Source organism: Tachypleus tridentatus, chromosome 1 (assembly GCF_004210375.1).
Source record: "Tachypleus tridentatus isolate NWPU-2018 chromosome 1, ASM421037v1, whole genome shotgun sequence".
Taxonomy (NCBI): Eukaryota; Metazoa; Arthropoda; class Merostomata; order Xiphosura; family Limulidae; genus Tachypleus; species Tachypleus tridentatus.
This window is the reverse complement of record NC_134825.1, coordinates 135,967,883-135,992,882: the sequence shown is the minus strand read 5'-3', so window position 1 is coordinate 135,992,882 and position 25,000 is coordinate 135,967,883. Positions and strand designations below refer to the sequence as shown.

Sequence of the window (25,000 nt, the reverse complement as noted above, 5' to 3'; positions counted from 1 at the left end):
GACTTGCCTGCCCTGGAATGGATCGTTTGAAAAACAAAAGATCTCAGGTGAGTGGATTTTTTAAATTTAATTAACATAACACTTTTATATAAAATATTGATAATTATATTTAGTAAAGTATTTGAGTTTCACATATCAGTAATGGAATTTTCCAGAAAAAAAAGATATATTTTTTGTCATTTAATTAGCTCTGGTTTTGTTATTTGAAATTATACATTTTGAATTGTTTTGACATGACATAATGATCATGTGTGATGCCTAGAGATTTCTTGAATGTTAAATTTGACATTAGACCCCCATTGGCTCTGCATTAATTCTGAGAGTGTATACCACTAAAGCCTGGGTTTCGGTACTCGTGATGGATACAGCACAAACAGTTCATTGTAAAGCTTTATGCTCAACAACAAAAAAACGAAGAGATCGTGAATTTTGTAAAGACCTGACGAGGATTGCTATTGTAATAACAAAAATACAACAGAGTCGTTATTCATTAGAGAGTAAGTTGGTTAGCTGCTGAGTCTGTTACATTGTTATGAATGGATTACTGAGCTTGCAACTATGTTAGACAACTTTGAACTTGTGCTTTAGATATGAGAGAAAAATTAACAAGATAATTTCTTATTTGTGAGTTAAGTTACTCGTTTAGTTAGCAGTTCGTGAAATTGTGTATCTTGTAAAACTTCCATTTGAAGAAATAAAACTTTATTTTCATTAAGAGAAGTATTCATTTGCCTAATAATAAAAAGAACCTACTCAACGATGGAAACCTTTACAATATTAATGTTCGAAATAGGATTATTTTGGTGAAAATGAAGTATAATCTACACTAAACTAAGATGTTGAAACATGCTTAAAATGAGATGAAAATGTTGCTGGAGATGATAAAATAGTGGGGGGAGAACAAGCAAAAAGTGACAGAACATTAAAAAATATAAAGAAAAATTAATTAAAATGTGACCAAGAAGAAATTTACATAAAATTAAAAGAAGAAAAAATACATAAAAGTAAAAAAACACAAACAAACAAGAAAGAAACCGAAATTTAAGAAAGAAGATAAAAGAAGAAAACATGAGAATTAAAGAAGAATTAATAACAAACAATTATGTATGTGGACGTATTGAGAAATATTCTATTTGGTAACAGATTAAATTGTTTAATCTAAGAGGATCGTACAACGTTTTGAGCAGCAAGTTTTCTATGCTTATGGTGATAAGATATTTAATAACTTGCTTCTGCCATGCAAAGTTGGTTTTCATCTAAAACGTTTAATGAAAAGAAAGGTATGGTACAATAACAGACTCCATGTGACGATGGTTGGTTAGTTATCTATATTATGTCGTAGTACTTTTAGCAGAAGTAGTTGAAGCCAGTTTTTCCGTAGACGAAATTCCGTTTTCGCAAAACATTAGTGTAGAGCAGGTGAACTTGTAAGATGACAAATATCTTGACTGCTGTATAAAATCTGTAAGGAAATTTTTGCAGCAAAGAAAATGCTCTTTTTTTTACTCACGCTTACTTCACGTGTTATAATAAGATATTTTTTTAAACTAAATGAAACGTATCCACCATGAAGACTGAATGTCACTAGAAAATCTTTTGAATACACAAAAGCGAAATTAATGATGAAATACAATTTTTGTGATTAAACTGGGGTGAAAAGTAAGCATGTCCAACGCAAAATTTGGTATGTGCTTACTGTCGCAAGTAATCAGAAGTAAGCAGGTGCAACATGGGTTTACCGTCAGAAGTAAACATGTACAACAAGAAAGTTGATGTTAAGAAATACATGTGTAGCTAATGTCTAAACACAAACGTTCATTTAGATATAAATACAGATGTATTATTTACAAACCTAAAACTGGTGAATTTCAAGTTCATTGATTTCATTTTCTTACCTTCAACTAATAAAAAGTATCCATTTGAATTTTTTTGAAGCATATTGATGGCAGTTTTGGTCATCTCTGCTATCGATGGTTCACCCTCTAGTCCTTTATTTCTTTCTAATTCATACTGCATGTGTGAGTAACTGAAAAGACCTGAGATATGTTGGATATTAGTGTTCGGAACAATCTGTCGAGATATAAACTTAGGAATATTAAAATATGTAACTTTTTTTTTAAATTTAACATAAATCTGTTGAGTCACAAGAACTCAACAATTTAAAACGACAGTAGAATTTTTACGCTTTCATATTAGATTTATTAGAATAATTTTTTTTAAAACGACATGAAATATAGATTTCATTAGATTTGAGTTAAGTTAATAGTTTCTTTGTAATCAAATCTCTCGAATCAGAATAAAATAGCTATAATAGTGCACAGACGGCCATTAACGATATATAAGAGACCCTACTTAGAATTATGATACATTAATGATTGGATGTTCTATTATTTTACGATCCTTATTTTTTAATTTATAGAAAATACCATTTTGTGGAGTAAAACTATTCCCCATAATCACAGTATTGTAAGCCAAACAAAAGTATATTTTTTCATTATAAGACAATGTTCAAACATAAATATTTTTATAGATATATGTATTGGAAAAGCCTCTGTCAAGGACTCTGAAATTATGGTATGGGTACCACTGGTGGTACGTGTAACTAATGTCGGTAGTGTCGAAAGGCAAATGAATGTAAAAATTATAAAATTTGTAATAAGCTCGATTTGAGCTTCCCAAGTACATATACACATTTGTCTCTTCACTTCTAGACTCTCCCTTCTCACGCATAAATTTTCCAGTGTGTTATTCCCTTCAAAGTGACAAAATTCACACGAGATATTTTCAGTTGTGCCAATAAAACCAGATACATTTCCCGTTAGGAGGTAAGTTTTATTTTTATTTTATTTTTTTGCTACTGAGTTTTTCGATTTTTTTCTATTAGGTCTGGATTTGTACTTCTAAAAAAGTTTAAACAAAATGTGGTACACGAGGCTAAAAAGTTTGAGAACCACTGGCCTAGATTATACTTAGTATCAAAGTTTAGATTGAAATACATCATCAGACTATGTCATAAACTTAGCGAAAAATACCAGAAGTCCGAAATGAGTAACTATTTGGGATTGTAAACTGTACCCAGAGGATGTACGCTGATTCGCAGCCTCGAGCTATAGGAAAAGGGGTGTAAAGACGATGGCGTTACAGTTCTTCAAAGTACCATCAGATGGGGCTTTGCTCGAAGTCGTAGATCCACAAAATGGCACCATAAAGCGTGTAGTTTAGGTTGCGTTGTTAGATTAGGGGTAGGACGATGATGTCAATTATGTTGAACTTGTAGATAACTCGCGAGCAAACCACCAGAGGGCCCGGCATGGTTAAGGTGTTCGACTCGTAATCTGAGGGTCGCGGATTCGAATTCCCGTCACACCAAACACGCTCGCCCATTCAGCCGCAGGGGTGTTATAATTTTTACGGTCAATCCCACTATTCGATGGTAAAAGAGTAGCCCAAGCGTTGGCGATGGGTGGTGATGACTAGCTGCCTTCCCTCTAGCCTCACACTGCTAAATTAGGGACGGCTAGCGCAGATAGTCCTCGTGTAGCTTTGCTAGAAATTCAAAAAACAAAAACAAAACAAGCGAACCACCAGAGAATAATGTAGATCAACAGATATCAACGTTTCTCAAGAGATAATTACGCCATAGGCAATATAGTTTTTGGCTCAGTAACAATTAAAGTCATAATATTTTATTCAACATTTATTACGTTATTTTTATTGTTATCAGTAATGAAATTATAATAATTGCTATTAAAATTAGTTTTGTTATATTTGCAAAACTGTTATTAAATCAGCTATCCCACTCTCTAGTTCTTATCATTATAGTGAACTTCATAACTTTTGTTAATATATCTAATTGTATTACATTCTTTTTATAAAGACGGATGGTGTTTCTATATTTTCTAGGAGTGTATACAGATTTAAACTTCTCTTATCACTTACATATATTTACATGTCCTAAAAAATTATCATAATTATCACGCATGCAGGTTTCAACTTCTCTCTAGTTTTGTTTACTTTATCTCGTATATTAAATTATATATCCTAAAATGTTACAAGTTATTTCAATAAAATAGTATAACTAATTATAACTTTAGTTAATACCTAATTTGCATGTGTCATAAAAGCTTTTAATACTTTATAAGTAAAATCATTATTTTAACAAAATAACTATTGTGAGACAGTATATTACATATGTTACGTAAGAAAAAAGGTTTTATTGTACACACTTTGTTAATTCAGCCATTCAACGATATTCAACACTTCATCATTATCTTTCCATGACCTTTTAGGTAAAAGGAGGGCGTGAGTAGGGCTTTATTGGCAGTTCCAAGAACCCTTAACTATGATTCTTCTATCTCTTTTTTTGCCAGATTTGACAGAAAATGTTTGAATGTGTATAAGGTGAGTTCTGTATTAATTCTTTTCTTTTTTCTAACGCTAAATGCAATGAGGAGCGTATAATTTTTTTTAAATAAAAATGTTCTCTGTTTTCCACGTTGACACCACCTTAATACATTCTAAGGCTAATTCTACAAGAATTATTTGAACATTCTGGTAACTATATGAAACCCTCCCCCAAGTGGTACAGCTATATGTATGGGTGGGCAGCACACAAATAGCCCATCGTGTAGCTTCTTGTTTTACTATAAGCAAACAGACTATTCAAAGTTTAATAAACCAAACGTATATTTAATTGACGATCTAATGTCATGATCGCCTTTCAGCCCGGAGGAGAGGTGTTATTATGTGAGGGACAATCCTACAATTCATTGGTCTATGATAGTATCCCAAGAATTGGCAGAGATAGTGTTGACAAGCTGCTTTGCATCTAGTTCATCATTTAATGACAACACAGATAGCCCTCGAGTAGCTATACTAAAAATTCAACAAAACAAAGATATATAGAACCTTTTAACATTTTAATATCTAAATGTAGGTAACGATCTGCAAAGAGATGTAATACCCATTTGCCATTCAAAACGATATATATATTTATGTATATTTATTATTTCAGACATTCTAGTTAAGAAATTAGCACACAATATCACACACACAAATTGTAATGTTTTTTAAAAGAGACTCGAACATTTATTACTTTTAATTACGTATTTTACAATTTCTGACATTTGATCAAATCATTTAAACATTAGGATTCTAGTAAAATATTTCTTACCTAACAGATAGTCTGTTTTATTTATGTTCACACTTTGGAACTCTCTGGTGGTAGTAACAAATGCAAAAGAAGCACTCCTTCGGGTCTTATCATTGGCCCATTCAGTTACGAGGTCACGCCCATCCTTTCTAAGATGCTGCTGCTTTTCTTCTTCATCCACTTTATTGTTACTAAAAAAATGACGTCGTCCTCCTCCTAGTATTACCTAATATTTTAGGTGTCATATAAACAAATATAAAACACTAAGTAAGCTGATAAATAAAACTGACAAGTCTACTGTCACCTATAAACAGGTAAAAATATGCATAAACTCACTCCCTGATTATCATACACTGTTCATATTCTTATTAAGGAACTATGGGAGTTAATTCAGCGAATCAACAAAGATATACGTTTTGTAAACTTCTCAACTGAAGTTTCGATTAAATATTACGTTGACTGAAGAAAGATAATGTTTTTAATGTTTTAAACTTTGGTTGACCTTCAATTTTCTATTACGCATGCCCAACTGAAATTTCAAAGTCCCTCATTATGAAACATTAAGTTTATTTGGATGAATTATGAGAGATTTAATGATATGTATAACTGATAATGAACTGGATGAAACTTCTTAGTTTTTCAGATATCTTTAGACCAAGAAAGAGGAAGGTATTTTGACCTTGTCTGAGAAGTATGAAAATTGTTTTCTTGCATTAAACCTACGTTTCTTGTAACTGTTTTCATAAATTACACTGATATCTCGCTCTCAAACAATAATAAGGTCAACAACAGGTCAAGCCTCATAATTATCATAAAACCCTGGACGTTCCTTACTATCCCTCACGTTCTAAACACTATGTCCAATGTATGTATGGTACAAGTGTTATTTCTAAAAAATTGTCTAAAAACCCCATAAATATAATAAAAGATAGCACCTCTTCGTTATGTTAATGAAATAGTAGAGAAAAAACAAACTGACTACTTGCACAGCTAACTTGAACAAAGTTGGGCAACCCACACTATCATAATGCCGTCTGTGTGTGTATGTAAAAACACAACTATGATGTTATGATTGAGAAAAATTAGATAAGTTCTAGACTGTTTACTACAAATGAAGCGTTGACGTCAGTTATGATTAAATATGGGGAAGATATGCCTTTTACTGGTCCAATAGTAAGGTTAGTCCAAGGATCTCCTTTCTAATGTTTGATCTCATCCTTGGCCGGACTATAGTAACTGAGATAATTGTTGGCCAAGATTAAACTCTCCGTATTTTTCCAACGTTTTGAGAGGTAGAGGTCTCAAGCTGTCAGGGTCACTAGGTCAAGCTTTGACACGAAGTGATTACCTCAAGCCTTTTTTCTTTTTTAAAAACCCATTTGAAATTTCAAATATTCGCAAGGTAGACTTCAGTCCTGTTTCCTTCAACTACGATAGTTTGTTTGTTCCGTGCAAAATTACACGATGGCTACTGTGCTAGTCGTATCTAATTTAGTAGTGAAAGATTAGAGAGAAGATAGCTAGTCATTACCACCCACCACCAACTCTTGAACTACTCCTTTACCAACAAATAGTGGGATCAACCACATTATACAACCCCCACGGCTAAAAGGACAAGCATATTTGGTGTGACAGGATTTGAACCCGCGATTCTCATACTGCGAGTCGAGTACCCTGACCATATGGTCATGCCGGGCCTCCTACGATAGTACTTTGTCACCACATTCAAGTATCATTGAGGTACTTGACAGTATCTAGTGAAATGAATTCACATATTTGTCACTGTTGTACGTAATCTTATGGTTACTCCGAATATAAGGTTTATGTTCAGGCTTTGAACTTACTGTCCATTGCCTGTTGTGCCTGGTTTCGAGACTTCGAGGTAACGTGATAATGTTCCTGAAGAAACATATGGGAGCTTGTCATATGGTTAAGGAGCTCGACTCGAAATCTGAAAGATGTGGCTGAACATGTTCACTCTTTCATCGTTGAGGGTGTTATAATGTGAAAGTCAAGTCCACTATTCGTGGATATAGGGTAGCCTCGGGATTGGCAGTAGATAGTGTTGACTAGCTATCTTTCTATCACTTCGAAATTAGGGACGGTTAGCACAGATAGCTGTCGATTACCTTCGCACGAAATTCAGCAACAACAAATTATTCTAAACAAAAACAAGAACCTCTCAATAACTAACAGAACTACGAAATCCATCGGTTAAAAAACAAAATTCTGCAGTGAAATGAGTCTGTACCAAGAACTGACCATTTAGGAAATAAGAAAAACAGAATTTTAGATTGATATTTCAAGTATATAGGAGGTCAGTTTGGGCTATAATCTTGCAAACACTTTTCATCGACTGGAATACCTAACTGTAGTGATGAAGGTCTCTGAAAAGAGCACGATATTTTGCATAATAAATAATATTGTTATGCACAAAAGAGTCACAAAAGTGTTTAAAAAGAAAGATTCAGAAAAACAAAATTGTTGTGTGCTAAAACTTTTTACAAGCCGGTGAAACATGGTTAATATGTGTTTAATTAATTAAACTTGTCATAATATTTTATTATGAAGTCTATTATATTTTTAAACATTACATTCTTTATATTGTCTTATGAGGATTTTCAAGAAAGTGTAATAACAGTATTCTAACCAAACCGTTTTCTACATATCTGTTGGCGACAATGCATTTCGCTCACTCCCTTTATTTATAAGCCACCGGGGACACAACAAACACGATAGTAGTTTAACACTATTTATATAAGCCATTTGAACTGAGCAAAACGCGTCATTGGCGATAAATATGACGATTATCAGCACGGTTAGAATATTTTTATTGTACACTCTTTTAATTATTCAAAATCCCCTTGGAGCGAGACAAATAATGTAGTGTTTAAAAGTATAATATAATGTCGTATGACATTAAAGATAGAGTTGTTGCTTTGTTGTTTTGAATTAAGCACAAAGCTACACAATGGGCTATCTGTGCTCTGCTCACCACGGGTATCGAAACCCGGTTTTTAGCGTTGTTAGTCCGTAAAGATAGAGAAAACCATGAAATAGAAAATTAGGTGATTTTTATTTGTTTGTGTACTATTAAGAGTAGAATTCTACGTTGGGCTATGTATATTCTGTCCGTTGAAAATACTAAAACATCATTTTTTGTTGGTGTTACTTACTGCTGAGGAACGGGAAGGAGGGCACAAAATATTGAAACATCTCTTTATACAAAGATGCACAAATAAAGTGAAGGGGATATTAACAACAATTACAACTTTAAAAATTTATAAGTATGTAACGAAATTGTTAATGAGAATGTACTTATCAGTTTATTTGTTTGCAGTTGAGCACAATGCTACACAATGGGTTATTTATGCTCTGCCCTCCGTGAGTATCGAAATTTTATTTGTAACGTTACAAGCCCACAGATATCCTGCTGAGCCATTTTAATAGTTATCTTAATTGTAAGGTCAAATAAAACAGAAAGTTAAGCAAATAACAATGAAAAAAAGTTGAAACTGTTGGACACAGATAATGGCATTAGGGTGACTAACTCCTGGGAAAGAAGCTGGATTGGAGGATCTTATAAGTCACTGGCCTTAAATCTCCCAATTTTGCCGCAGTTGCGAATAGTAATAATATAAAATCTCTTTTTGTGTAATTGTCCTTAGATTTGAAAATATTTTAGATTACAAATAGCCAGTTGAGGAGATGCCACAAAAAGTATGTTTCCTGTACAATCATAATTAACCAAAATAATAGCAAAAACAAGAAAGAATATTACACTGTACAATTTGTAGCTATAAGTTCTTGTCCACACGCTAATTAACAGAACCAGTGAACTAAAAATAAATTAAAATATATCACTACCATATTACTACAGAAATGTGTCTTTATGAAGAAAAATCATTACAGATGTAACATATCCATAAGTAGACTATCTTTGGTTGTTGTGGTTTGTTTGTTTTTTCGATTTGGCCATTAGTAACAGTATTGGTCCTTTTTGTTTCTTATCATAATTTTTAATGAAATGATTAACGTTTTGCTTATTTAAACAAATCAGATCTCACTTTGATATCTCTTCCAGGCATGTCTTCCACAAGTTGTCGTGCAATGTCCTTACACCTGGTGGAATTATGTGGTATTTTATCATCTGACTCCCAGTCTCGGTTCACGGCGTGTGCATACAGCGCAGCTGGGGTTGCGTGGGTGACTCTGGCAGTGGTTACAAAACCCGTATCTTTTCCTGTGAAGTAGTACTGTGGTTTAGGAAATTATCTTTACTATAAATACAAATTTACTTTTATAAATTCACTCTATATATTTGATACCTTACAAACACATTGATACAAATCAGTTTTCTCCGCTGGACTGATGATATCTGTATTTGGCTGAAAGTCGTTATCGATTGCGGTATATATCAAATTGTGCTTAAACTGGTACAATACAATCTTCTTACTGGAAGCATGTGTTGAGCTACTTTTGAATATAGTGATTAAACTTATTACTAAAAATATTGTCACAGTTAGGAAATGATTCCAAAAACAGCAAAGATGTTACAATTAGTGTGAAACGTACAACTTATTTACAAAATATGTACTGTATTATTTCAAAATTATGGGGTTAATCAAATATTTTTAGTTGATAGCCATATGCATGATACGTTCCTAAAATTATAATGATGTTTAATTAATGTGCATAATGTCAGAAGAAATGGTTCCTTTCGTTTATTTATGTTTTCGAAAGCACATGAGAATAATTCTTGCTTCGGTACTATTTCAAGAAATGTGTAGTAGCAAATGTATTTTTTGATTATCTTGGAAAAAGTGAATTAATCGTACTAATTTCAATTATTTCTCTCTTTTTCTATACTGAATTTTATCCAAGGTTTACTTACGATTTTTGCGTAAGAAGTAGTATATGTTATCAAACAACACTTGTATGGAATTCAAGTACCTTACTAAAGAGTAACATAGCGAACTAATCCACATAATGCAAAGCTTATATCAGTTTACAGCTCATTTACATATGTGAAATTCTAGTAACATGAATTCGTTTCATACGTAGTTTACAAATATTAGTTTGTCTTCTTAATAAAAAATGAAATATATTTGTTTCAACGCAAAGTTACACAATGAGCTAGTTTGGATTATGGTTAAATAGTGCACAAAGGACCACATACTAAAGTTCTGGTCGTTTTCAGATGAGATCCTAAACCCGAACGCTTTCGAATAGTTCACTGTTCTTCTTCAGGATAATAGAGGTTATGTTTAATAAGTGTAATGAAATATATCCACACAGATGTCGACGTAACATAAACCAAATGTTCAATATCAGTTAGCCTTGAGAACTAGCTAATCATAACCTCATAACCTTGAGCTGGTGTCAGGTTTAGTTTGTGCCGGAGAGGTGTGTATAGAACATAGAAGACTAAAGTGCAATAATAGTTATAAGAAATGTTAACCAATATTTTTAAAGATAAAATTAAAAAATAAAATAACAGCAAAAGATAGTGAGAAATATAGAAGATGATATGACGCAATATATCGGAAATGATATAAGTATAGAAAAATTAAAGCATGAATAATATTAATTATGTAAAGTAAGTTTAATTATCAAGTTAGTTTTGAAACTATTTTCAGAGACATGAAAGTCAACTATCCCGGCATCCAATCTCAATTAAGGCATGGAGCCTCAAGCTATGACTATAAATGTATTGCACGTAGAGGTTCTGTCTCGAATGGGCCTCTATAAGTTCAAAAGCCTAGGACCAATAAAACCTTTAATCCGGCCTTGCCGGGATCACTGTATTTAATAGTACTATCCATTTAGCAACCACCAACAACTCTAGATTATGATTAACTAGTCTGGGGTTACTACAAACTTCAATCTAATCATAGTACAACCAATACTGTAACTATTTGCCAGATACATTCAAATAATGGCTTATTGAAGCGTTCCACGTGCTTAATTTCATAGTTTAACAAATGATGTTCACATATAATGAGATATAATCAAATTTACCTGAATGTTAGAAGATGGTGTACAGTTAACATATTCTAAATGCATGCCCAATTTTCATTTGTGAACTGTTTCTCTCTCAAAGTATTGTACTAAACTTTTTTTTTGTTACAATGCTAATTTTACTAGCTGGTGCTGTGTATATTCATATATGACGACAGTAACATGGAATCACTATATGTTCTCCTCTTTATATTCTGGAATACCTTAAGTATGAGAAGATCTGTACATCAAATACACAGAAAACGTAACTTCTCTCTCAAGCATTAAAAGTTTTGACAAACAACCAAAGCTTGTTTCTAGTACTTGAGAACACCTGCATGAATCCTGAATCACGTCATTGAGTCTCCGCAATGACACTTTCAAGAAGGCTGATAGAATGCACATTTTAGAATGATTTACAACGGTACATATGTCTTATCTGTTAAGGAGGTATTTGGATTTTTGGTTTCGTATTTTTGGCTGTCACTGAAAAACAGAGGATGGTATTCCAGTGTATCAAGATTCAAGCTTGTAACTGAAAACAAAGAAGTGTATGTTTATACATACTCAAATGAAATATCTTGGTTATGTAATAGGCAGAGATGGAGTAATAATTGGATGAAACCAAACGAGAAGTCTACAATTTTCTAAGTTTTATGTAATGACATTAATGGTTTTTGGCCATCTTCTCCAAGATACCTACACTACTGTTTACATTGACTAAGGTAGATACGTACGTTAGGTGGTTGCATGAATGGGAAGACGTTTTCTATTCCATAAACTGTGGCTTGTTTGGCTAAGCTCATGAAAGTAACAATTATTTAATTGTCGCAGTACTGTCACAGATTTTAGATGGCACATGTATCTGATTCTACATGTGAGTTATAGTGTTAGTACTATACAACAAAGGTGTTTTAGTTACTGCATTTTTCAAACGACAAAACTAATAATGTCGTAATATTTGTGAAATGTTATCAACACGAATTGCATGACAGAAAGATAACTGTTTGCATTCATCAAGCGTCTCTGAAATGGTTGACTAAATTCGAAAATTCGTAAGATATTATTGTACATTGGATAATGAGGTAAAAAGACATGTCCAACAATGTCTGAATCAATAGTACAGAATTGTCAAACTATTATCTTTCCAACGAGTGAAACAAGTCGGTTACTTTAATGTTATGATCTTGAACGCTGTGTAGAAGTTTGTTTAGAATTTCGCGCAAAGCTACACGAGGGTTATCTGCACTAGCTGTGGCTAATTTAGCAGTGTAAAACTAGAAGGAAGACAGCTAGTCATCACCACCCACTACTATTTTATCAACGAATAATGGTATTGATCGTAAAAATATAACGCTCTCACGGCTGAAAGGGCGAGCATGTTTGGTGCGATGGGAATTCGAACCTGCGGCCCTCGAATTACGAGTCGAGCCCCCTAACGCCTGGCCATGCCGAGCTTCTGTGTAAAAGTAAAAACCATTGAAACAGTTATGGCAATGAACTATATGATTAGTGACAATTCTGGTATTGTATGAACACATCAGAAATTCTATGAACTTATGAATTAACCCTTCTAATACTGGTTGGTGGATTTCACGTAGCCTATATTTCCCGAAAGTAACCATAAAGCAGTTATACAGTAATTCTTAAAATGTGCACGAATGTTCATGAACATTTTAAATTAACAGTAGATATTGCAAAACATTCATGTGCACATTATCAGATTTTCAAAGTTATTAAAGTTTAATATCTTAAATTAATTATTTGCTCGTGCATTTGTTTGTTTTCGAGTACTGATTATCCAACATGCGAAGTAATTGTGATTTTAAGATTGAAAGTGATTTAACGCATCAGAAAATTGTCAAATTTCACATATGAAATCTTCACAACTTCTTAATATTTCCCAGGTGATTATCAAACGTTTATTTTAGCAGAAAACTTTATATTTTATTTGGTATTTCCTCTACTGTATCTTTGTGTGGGTTTGGTCGATCCTATCGACTCGTAAAGATCATAAAAAATAGAAATAGCTTTAAACTGAGGTTTTTTTTCGTTCTAGTATTACTAACAATAATAACACAAAATCACAAATGTTCAGTCTAAATAGATTAAATATCATAACATTTTAAACATAAAAAATTATGATTTTTATTTATTAACGGTTCAACAGTGTTTGATTGACATTACAGAAGCCGAGTGATGCGGCACCCGTGCAGTCGTATTACAGTATCTAATAATGTAAAACTGGCCTTTACGATGTGGCCTGTCTAGGCTATATTATAGTGGATCAACCAGTACTTTGTAAAATACAGTCACACTTCGGTTATAACACATTATGTATGCGTATACATTATTACTATTTACAAATACGTTCTTAAATTTCAGCTCTGGCATCAACCGGCGAAATCTGGGGCGCCATAGCTTCTAAACTCTGTCTCCGTCAAGTTGTTTGCTAGTCATGTTTGAAAGAGGTTAGCATTGTTTTGTATGACTTTGGTTTAGTGACTGATAATATAGAAAATGTAATACACAAGTGGTACATGAGGCTATAGGTGAATGTTAGATTACTTGTATCGCCAAATGATCCATACCTGGTTCATGTTTGTGTTTTACACGCATGGCATATTTGGCCATGAATACATAAGTTCATTTTCGCCAGAGCAAATGAACCATGTATGTAAAATGTGTTTCTTTCTTCCTTTTAGTATTATCTCATCCATATACTATATATTCTTTTTACTTATGAACTGATGTTTTGTTATACATAGGAAAACAGAGCAGCCTACTGGTCCTAACAAGGTTGTTATTCTTATTATGTTTTCATTATTATTAACTTATAATTTATTATAGCTATATTCTTTTCGGGTAATTTTGTTACAAAATGGGTATTCGTATATTTTGTGAAATGTCCGTGACAGAGCTGGAGTCACCTTTATAAAACGAAACTAGTGATAACGAAAAAGAGTATGCCATTTCAAATAATTCATCTGAAACTTCAGAAGAATTAGATACAGACGATAATACTTCAGATACCTTAGAAACAGGAAGTGATGTAGTTCATTGAGATGGGCAGGTGCTCCCTTAAATGGAACAAAAACTTGAAGAAATATTGACGTCTATTCAACGTTTTGATTGTGTGGGAAAACACAGACTACTGTACTCTTTGAGATAGGGATGTGTCACCAATTGATGTCTTCAAATTATTAGTGATTGATGCTGTCTTAGAAATAATTGTCAGAGAGACAATAGGCTTCCACAATAGCGATTAGGACAAACGTCTATAACTAGACATTCTAAAGTGAAAATGTGGCAATCTGTCACCAATAATTGCATAAGTACCTCTCAGGAATTCTGATAATCATAGGAATGAATAAATGGCTTTGTTTTGCTAGTCTAGAAGTTAAATATATGGCAATAAATGAATTCAAAAATCAATGCCAAGAATTAAATTTGAACTCATTATGCACTTTTTGTATTTTGCTAATAATGAAGGTTCTGATGGCAGTGATACACTATTCAAATTGCGACCATTGATGAATCTTTTGTCCCAAAACTTTAAGATGTACACTCTAGAAGAGAAGGCAGTCATCGATGAAGACTTAGTTCATTTTAGAGGAAGGACTATAGTGCGACACTATATACCAAACATGAAACATAAGTATGACTTAAAATCTTTTGATCTGTGTTCAGTTGAAGGGTACATATAAAGCTGAAGTTATTTACAAAGACAGAGGAGGTACTACTCGAGGTATAGCTTGTACTGATTCTATTGTACTGAGTCTAAGGCATGGATAGCTAAACGAAAGACGTATCCTCTATGTAGATAATTGTTATTTATCCATCATTCTTCCATGAAGTCTTCTGACAAAGCAAACTTATATATATGTGACCCTAATAAAAGATAGAAAACATTTACTCACTGATGTTACTGCAAATAAATTGAAAGCTTTAGAAAGCCGATACGTTTGTCGCTACTGATAGGAAAAAGACCAAGAGGACATTTCTGTGGGAAGAGAGAGGAGCCCACTGCACCGAGCCGTCCCTAATCTAGCAGTGTAAGACTAGAGGGAAGGCAGCTAGTCATCACCACCCACCGCCAACTCTTGGGCTACTCTTTTACCAACGAACAGTGGGATTGACCGTCACATTATAGCGCCCCCACGGCTAGGAGGGCGAGCATGTTTGGCGCGACGCGGGCCCGCGCCCCTCAGATTACGAGTCGCACGCCTTACGCGCTTGGCTATGCCAGGCCACAAGCAAATATAACAAAATAAAATTAAGCTTACCATTACTTACGAGACGTAATATAAAAATAAATAAAAAATGGTTGTGATACAGTGGCTTTTAGCCAACTTACTTAAATCCGTTGTGAACAACTGGTAGCTTCTGTGGCGATTAACGTGTTAAAACTTGGAACAGTAAATAAGAAAGTATAGAAAACGATTATCTCTGCTAGTTACGAACTTTGTACGCGTTTGCTGCTTGCCGTAGTTTAATAAGCTTTACCAAATTTTGCACTTGGGAATGTGAAATAAAATATTTTTGTTTAGGTTTATACATGAATTTCGAAAACAAAAAATCACAAATTACTATATATAAATATCATAGGATTTTACTAGTAGCTAAACTGTATTTGTGTTTAAAAAATTATGATTTTTCGAACTCAATAATGTCTTACTTGAAATTTAGGTTTTCCACATAAATACTTTGCAAAGGTTCAGAGAACCACGCTGGGGCATTCTGAGCTTTCGAGCGGTTATGGACAGTAGTAGGTATATGTAAGCAAATGTTTCCAAAAATGGAAAGAGGTGGGCAAGGTCACTGTGTTTGATTCACTAAATCTTGCGATATCTCAACAGATATAAAATATAGGAGTTCTTATTTCACATTTTAGCTTGTCAATACTAGTAATATGAGTTCCTAATTTGTAAGGAACAACAGATTTTTATATTTGGACATCATAGACATCTAATCTGAACCAATGCTGCATTCAACATATCACATGACACAAAAATTGATATTTAGGACTTTTTAAATACTTACTTTTAAATTAACTAATACGTAATAATAACATTTGGATTGTAATCTACAATTTCATACCAAACGTATTGATATACACTCCTAAAATAGTAGCTTAATAACATTTTAAATGTACATTTACAAACGTGATGATATGGTCTTTGATGACCGTATGAGACAGGTGAACACTCAAACATACACCATAGTTTGTAACATATATGTATAAGATAGCCAAAAAGTTGATTTTTCGATTGTCAGAGAAAATTCAGACTTCATCTATTTGGTTTTCATATTATTCTTATTTAAAAGAACGACTATGAATATTTTATTCAAACTTGGGCAAAACTACTAAAAACTTCTACGCAAGTCATAGGGCTATCTTTAAGTTGATTATTGAAAGAGAAGAGTAAGAATTTAACTGAATTAAAAGAGTCTTATGTATAGAATGATAAAATCACTCACAGTATCACATCCACAACAGGTAGGACAGGTACAAAGTCAATCAGACACGGTAAACTTTTACAGAAAAAGATACCACGTCTCCAGGGTGCCAAGCAGAACATATATCAGTGGTACCAATGCCACTTATTTAGTGTGATATTTTTTTCCCACGAAATATATTTCTTCGACTTTCTCTCTTATGGAGAATAAAATTTAAGCTACATACGGACTGATGTATTCACTTGAATGTTTATGTTTTTTAAGAGTTTACTTCAGCAATTTTTTCCACCTAGTTATTATTTACTGAGATAGGTGATTTTGTGTCTCAGGTTTCGTGTCACGCGTTTATCAAGTGTCGAGTGCAAATGAAGCCGATCACAAGAACATCGCATATATTATGCATTTATAGTGAAGTAAATCAGCTTTCAGTGAAAAAAAATTAACTTTTTAAATAGGCCATAGACATTCGCAGCATTTCATATACAATATATCTGTTAAGGTTTTGGTGTAAAATACCAAGTCGATTTTGCTGTAGGCGTTTGAACGAAAATAGGAATAATAATACAAAACTTATTCTAAAATACGAACTCACAATTCAACAATTTACGAAAATCAGTAGAATAAATCACCACTCACAACAGTAGAGAATTGTACTACGGTAATCGCCTACTTTTAGAAAAGTTAGTAAAACAGTCACAGAAAACCACGTGGAGATAAAGTACAACAGCGAACTCAAGAAATGCTGAATCCTCATTATGATAATTTCCAACTCATGCATTATAAGTTGAACATATTACTTTCCAATAAATATGCATCAGTAAAACACCAGATATTTCCAATGGCAGAATGTTTTAGGGCGAAAAAACAATAACGCTTGAACTAATTTTAAAACTAACCTATGACATACTCAATCCTGTATTAATTACTGTTGTCCAGGTTTCAATAAAATATTCGCAACCGTATTTTCTGAAGCGACTTTAAAAACTGTAATTAATAGTAATAAGGCTGGAGACACTGTTAAAAAGATATACATTGTTTACTCTAATAACATGAAGTGAGTTGGCCTAGTTAAAATGGGGAATTCTGGTCAGTATAGCGGCGTCTAAATAGTTTCTTCCTTTGTTCGAGGGCCTGGCATGGCCTAGCGCGTTAAGGCGTGCGCTTCGTAATCTGAGGGTCGCGGGTTTGCGCCCGAGTCGCGCCAAACATGCTCGCCTTCCCAGCCGTGGAGGCGTTATAATGTGACGGTCAATCCCACTATTCGTTGGTAAAAGAGTAGCCTAAAAGTTGGCGGTGGGTGGTGATGACTAGCTGCCTTCCCTCTAGTCTTACACTGCTAAATTAGGGACGGCTAGCACAGATAGCCCTCGAGTAGCTTTGTGCGAAATTCCAAAACAAACAAATCCTTTGTTCGATGCTTGAATGGCTTCGAAGAGCTCATGTTTGTAACAAAGAAAAACTTAGAACGTTTTAGAGAATGAAAACCTCGACTTCAAGAATAAACTTAAATAGCCCTATAACCTTCAAATGAGTTTGTTTAGTAGCTGCGCAGTGTACCTAGCTACTTTTGCTGCAGGCTTCAGTGCTTGAATGGCTTCGAAGGGAAAAGAAAAACCGATAAAATCTCTCCTACTTTTTCAAGCGTCAATATAAAAGCAATCCTATGATTTGTACAAGAGATTTTTATTAAGCTTATCCAGATTTTGATAACATATTCAGAGCCATTCTGTTGGTTTGTAAAACAAGAATAATATGAATAATAATACAAGGAACAAATGGATGAATTTTGGATTTTGTCTGACAACCAGAAAATCAACTTTTTTGCCATTAACAATATTTTAGCAACCTTGTCTTTTAACATAGAAGGTCTTGGAGGTTATTTCAAGAACAATTCTAATTTGTAAGAAGGTTTTTGCCTGTATGTTGCCCCCCGCTAGTACAGCGGTATGTCTCCGGATTTACAACGCTAAAATCAGGGGTTCAATTCCCCTCGGTGGGCTGAGCAGATAGCCCTTTGTGGCTTTGCTATAAGAAAAACACACACACACACACATGCCTGTATGTTTAATTAGAATATTTGTAAAATTCAGGGCGAACCTCATTATGAACTACTATCGTGGCTCCTGAGTGCAAGAAGCTCATCAGTTTAGAAACAAAACCTAACATTCTGTGTCATTGAAACAGTAACAGAGAAGAGTTTCTTAGCTCTAACATTTTCAACTGCTGATCCTGCTGTCATAGAAGTTACCCATGTCATAAAATCCAAAATTAACTCAAATATTCCCTAGTTTTTTCTTTAATCATTATTCCAGCTTTTGAACTTTTAATACAACTACAATTAGTCCTAGTTAAGAGGATCTTTGATCTTAAGAAATGATAAGTTCCTGTACAGTTTTCTGTATAATGGAATGGAATTCATCAGTTAGGGGAACCAAGAGTGAGGTGATATGCCAGGTGCAAAGTAATAAATTCTTCACTAATTTTAAGGTCTTTCTACTTTAATCATTTTGAGTATCCTGTGTTCTATTTAAAATTTTTAATGCACATAACTATGTTGTCAAACATTTGCTATATTTGTTTTTAATTATATGAATGTCTTATTCTTGTTTCTCTAGAATACTACTGGAGTATTCTGTTGGATGAATGTTTTGATTATTTTACTGGAATTGTTATTTTACAAAAATATTCCCAGTTAAATAATCAAAGATATATATACGGATTTCAGTTATTTTTCTGTTTGTATTTAAGTTTGTTATTTTAAATTACATTGTAATATAACAAAGTTTTAATAATTCTACATTTTTATTCAACTTGCCATTTTGTGAATTGTTTACGTGATATATGTCATTCTGTATTTTAAAATATTTAAACTGTAATTTATTTAGTTCTATTTAGCAGTATTACATTGTATTCCGATTAAGAACGTGTGTATCTTTGAGTTTATTTCATTTTTTTAATTTGAGATTTATTATGATTTACTGTAGTTTTTATGGTTTTATTTTGTTGTAACCAATTAAAATTTTCCGGTTAATTAACTTTCAAACTCCTTATGTATTTTATGTTTGTTTCTAAATTTCGCGCAGAACTACATGAGGGCTATCTGCACTAACCGTCCCTAATTTTGCAGTGTAAGACTAGAGAGAAGGCAGCTAGTCATCACAACCCACCGCCAACTCTTGGGCTACTCTTTTACCAACGAATAGTGGGATTGACTGTAACATTATAATATCCATACGGCTGAAAGGGCTAGCGTGTTTGGTGTGATGGGGATTCAAACCCAAAACCCTCAGGTTACGAATTGAGTGCCTTAACCACCTGGCCATGCCGAGCCGTATTTTATGTTAGTTTTTATTTTATGTTCATTTAGGTACCATTCTGTTTAGAATTCAGTTTCATTTCATTTAACTCTATATTTTCTTTAATTTTTTTATAACCAGTTTTATTTTCCCCTATTTCTTTTACTTTACATTATCTTTAACCCTTAAGTTTATTTTATTTTACTGGCTGTGAAACGTTTATGTTCATAAAATTTTTTCTCTGTTACTTCATGTACATTGTAGCATGTGTTTAAGAAGGGGGGATAAGTGGAAAGAATTATTTTTTTTTAGTTTATTTGAGACTTTATAGTTAATTTCAAAGGCCCGGAGTTCTGAATGCCCTTAGATAAAAAAGATAGGAGGGAAGGATGCCATATGAAATTGCCAATTTGCCCTTCTATAGCCAGGAGTGTTTAGAAGCCGGTCGGGCCTCGGGGACAGTTATGTCACTGAGCCCCTTTCTGAAGTCTTTATGAATTCATGGTACATTCGTGGGCGTATGAAGAATTTTTCTGGTAGGCGGAAGCAAATGTGTTGAGAAATTACATTTTGTGAGGCAAAGCGATTTCCCGCAGTACTGCGATTTTTCCTCAAGTACATTATGAAAATGAGAATACGTTATTCTTTATCCCATAGTTTCCTGGGCTCCAGGGCCGTAAATCCTCTGACCCCCCTCTCTTCAGGGCTGTCTATAGCTAGAAAACAGCATATTTTTATTCAGATTTTTTAAATGTTTGTGCACATTGTGAAGATAATTCAAGTTAATTGCAAATAGTTTAAATTCCTGAGGTTACATACTAATTACAGCTAGTCGATTAACAGAATTTGATAATTTCTTAATCGCCGAGCTTACCAATTTATTACATTAAACTATCTAATCATTCTCAAGTTAAATTTGGATAATTAGAATAATTGAAAATATTAATAATCAGAAACACTAATTATTTTCGTGACATTAATTGATTTAATCATGATGCCAATTAATCAATTACTTTATATCATATTAATCACTGTAACTAATGCTCATAGATAATAAATAGGCCTTGCATGTGCCATGTGATTAAAGCGCTCGACTCGCAATCTGAGAGTCGCGGGTTCGAATCACCGTCCCACCGAACATGTTCACCCTTTCAATCGTGGAGGCGCTATAATTGTAATGGATTTACCGTTATACGTTTATTTTAACAGTTATGCTTGTTTCAGTTCAGTTTTCTATTTTTCATTCGACGTTTATTCTTGATTGTGTATTGCACAAGCCCGTCTGTTCTCGAAATGTACAAAAGATTCTTGAGAGTAAGAATCAACAATATTTTTTTTTATGTAAACGCGCTAGAAAATTGTCAAAATTTCTACAAACTCTCATTATTCGTATAAAAAGCGACTAGCCAAGAGACAAAAGAAGATTATTATTGGTCAGCTACAGTCAGTGTACTATCGGCCTCGGAAGCTATAAGTATGATTAACGGCCATTCATCGGAAAACGAAAGAACTGGGTCAGAAACGTTTATAGATTTCGAACATTACAAACTGTTCAACTTCAGTGAATTACGTCGGACGTTATTACTTTTACAAGGATATTAAATATGTTCCTTGGTAAGAAGTGAACTTGTAAGGGTGTGAGACCAATCAAATCTAGCTAGCTTAAGCGAGATGTATTTATATCAATTCAGAATTAATTTGCTCCTGGATTACTGATAAAATATTCAGTTCTAGATCGGTAGTGGCGGATTTAAGGTTGTGTGGGCCAAGGAGCTAACAATTTATGTGGGTCATATAACCATGTATTTTTACATAGAGTAAAATTATCAATTGGTCTCAATGAAGACCATGGGCCCAAGGGCGCAGCCCCCTCTAACCCCAACATAAATACGCCACTGTAGACTGGATATAAGATTCAATATTCTTTTTAAGTTTGTAAAACTCTTGTATTTAAATCATCATTTGTGATAACTATTAATAGTAACCGTTATTATAAATTGTATTGTTTTTGTGTATTAAAATATATTTGTGTTAAGAAAATTATGTGTATCAATCTTGTTGGAAGATATAACAGATTTGATACATATTAATATTTAATTGGTTTCTAGTGAATCTGTGATTCCTGGTTGTTTGAGCTAGTAACACGTTTGTTTCTTTTGACATTCGCGCAAAGCTACACGAGAGCTATCTGCGCTAGTCGTCCCTAATTTAGTAGTGTAAGACTAGAGTGATGGTAGCTAGTGATCACCACCCACTGCCAACTCTTGGGTTACTCTGAGATTGACTGTAACATTACAACGCCCCCACGGCTGAAAGGGCAAGCATGTTTGGTGTCACGGGGATTCGAACCACGACCCTTGCATTACGAGTCGAGTGCCTTAACCAACTGGCCATGCAGGACCTGGTGAATCGGAGAATTGCTCGTAAATTATAATATACAGTCATGTGAAAAAGTTAGGACACCCTATGAAAGCCTGTGTATTTTATAACATGTTTGGATATATAGATATGTAATCTGAATTTCAACAATACTGAGAGATTATAGGAATATAACTAAACAATTAAAACTGAAGAAAAGATTTTTCAAGATCTTCTGTAAATGTAATTCTACACAAATGCATATTCTAATTGAGGAAAAAGTTAGGACACCCTACCCCCTAATTCGCTGAAATAATTACAGTGAGACGCTTCTTGTAGCCATCTACCAATCTCTGACATCGGTCTGAAGAACGTTTGTCCCACTCCTCAATGCAGAATTCTTTCAGCTGTGAGATATTTGAGTGGTTTCTTGCATGTACAGCCCATTTCAAGTCACCCCACAGCATCTCAATGGGATTAAGATTTGGTCTTTGACTCGGCCATTCCAGGACTCTCCATTTCTTAGTTCTCAGCCAGTCCTTGGTGGATTTACTGGTATGTTTTGGGTCATTGTCGTGTTGTAGGGTCCAGTTCCGCTTCAGCTTTAATTTTCTTACAGATGGGCTCGCATATTCCTCAAGCACTCTCTGATACACAGTAAAATTCATGGTGGATTTTATGATTGTGAGCTGTCCAGGTCCTGCTGCAGCAAGGCAGTCCCAAAATATGACACTTCTACCTCCATGCTTCACAGTTGTTATGAGGTTCCTTTCCTGGAATGCTGTTATTGGTTCACGCCAAACATGTCCTCTGTTCTGGTGTCCATATAATTCAAATTTGAACTCATCTGTCCAAAGAACATTATTCCAGAAGCCCTGGTCTTTGTCTACATTCTCTCTGGCAAACTTCAGTCTGGCCTTGATGTTTCTCTTAGAGAGCAGAGGTTTCCTCCTTGCACAGCTCCCATGCAAGTTAAACTTGTGAAGTCTCTTTCTAATTGTAGAGGCATTCACTTTCATATAAACAGTAGCCAGAGCTTGCTGTAGGTTCCGTGATGACATGTTAGGGTGTTTGGAGACCTTTTTTAGCATCTTGTGGTCTACTTTTGGGGTGAACTTGCTTGGACAACTAGACCTGGACATGTTGGCAGTTGTTTTGAAAGCCCTCCACTTGTTGACTATGTTCCGGACAGTGGAATGGCTGATTTCAAAATCTTTTGGGATGTTTTTAAACCCCTTACCAGACTCATAAGCTGCTACAATTTTCTTTCTGAAGGCCTCAGACAGCTCCTTTGCTCTCACCATGGTGCTAACTCTCACTTCAACAGTCAGGAGCACACCAAACTAAATGTCTGAGGTTTAAATAGAGCAAGCCTCATTCAAAATGCTGAGTATCGATCTTCTAATCATGTGCACCTGGTGTGATACAGCTGTGTGTGAGTTGAACCATTTTGTGTTTGTGTTTTTCTTATAGTAAAGCCACATCGGGCTATCTGCGGAGCCAACCGAGGGGAATCGAACCCCTGATTTTAGCGTTGTAGATCCAGAGATATACCGCTGTACTAGCGGGGGGCGTGAGCCATTTTAAGTGGGAATAAATGTGGGGGTGTCCTAATTTTTTTCCTCAGGTAGAATATGCATTTTTGTAGAATTACATTTACAGAAGATCTTGAAAAGTCTTTTCTTCAGTTTTACTTGTTTAATAATATTCCTATAATCTCTCAGTATTGTTGAAATTGAAATTAAATATCTATATATCCAAAAATGTTACAAAAATACACAGGCTTTTATAGGGTGTCCTCACTTTTTCACATGGCTGTATAACAAATGTTACGATTATTCGAGGATAAAAGAGTGTTGGAAGTAGGTAGTAACTACTATCTGTCTTCCCTCTGGTCTTTTACTGCTAAATTAGGGACAGCTAATGCAAATTAGTTTCGCGAAATTCAAAACATAAACAAACAGGCAATAAATCGACTATTTGCCCAACTCTGTACAGCATAGTGTCTATTCTGTAGAACTTATTCTTACTTTTGTGTTACCTCTTATCTGGAGTGTAAATCATTCTCAACTGAAGGACGATGGAGAGTTGAGCAAATTAGTTTGAACGTGGAAGTAATTGTTCTTTGGACCTTTGTAATAAGAAACTGATGTAGGTAATCAATGTTACTGGTCACATTAGATCTTGAGAGTGTAATGTATACACAGTCCTTTCTGTTTTAATAATGTAAAGGCTGTTTTTTTTTAATTTCGCGCCAAGCCACACGAGGGCTATCTGCGCTAGCCGTCCCTAATTTAACAGTGTAAAACTGGAGGGAAGGCAGTTAGTCATCATCACCCACCGCCAAATCTTGGGCTACTCTTTTACCAAGGAATACTGGGATTGACTGTAACATTATAGCGCCCCACGGCTGAAAGGACGAGTATGTTTAGTGTTACGAGGATTGGAACCCACGACCCTCGAATTACGAGTCGAGTGCCTTATCCACCTGTTCATGCCAGGCTTAGTGTAAAGAGATTTCTTGCCTTTATTCTAGAAATGTTATTTTATAACATTATAATTGTTCAGTGTCAATAGTAATACCCTAACGCATCTTTCTAAGCATATAATAAATATTTTGTATTTCGTGTTTTATATAAGCTGTCGAAAATTTAATTTCTGTCAATGTTCAACGTATACTCTACTGTACCTGTTCTCTTAAACATACCTTTTTTATACTACTTGAAACTGACTT

At 34.2% G+C, this 25,000-nt stretch overlaps 1 protein-coding gene across 1 annotated transcript in view; it reads right to left on the bottom strand.

Moving 5' to 3' along the window:
* The window catches only part of LOC143225011 (alkaline phosphatase-like), a 59,442-nt gene that overhangs the window by 13,766 nt on the left and 20,676 nt on the right, over positions 1 to 25,000 (bottom strand). Inside the window, exons 4-6 of the mRNA XM_076453643.1 lie at positions 9,220 to 9,395; positions 5,174 to 5,378; positions 1,896 to 2,036 (exon numbers count right to left, since the gene is read on the bottom strand). Coding sequence (XP_076309758.1) covers positions 1,896 to 2,036; positions 5,174 to 5,378; positions 9,220 to 9,395 — 522 coding nt within the window. The remainder of the gene's footprint in view (positions 1 to 1,895; positions 2,037 to 5,173; positions 5,379 to 9,219; positions 9,396 to 25,000) is intronic.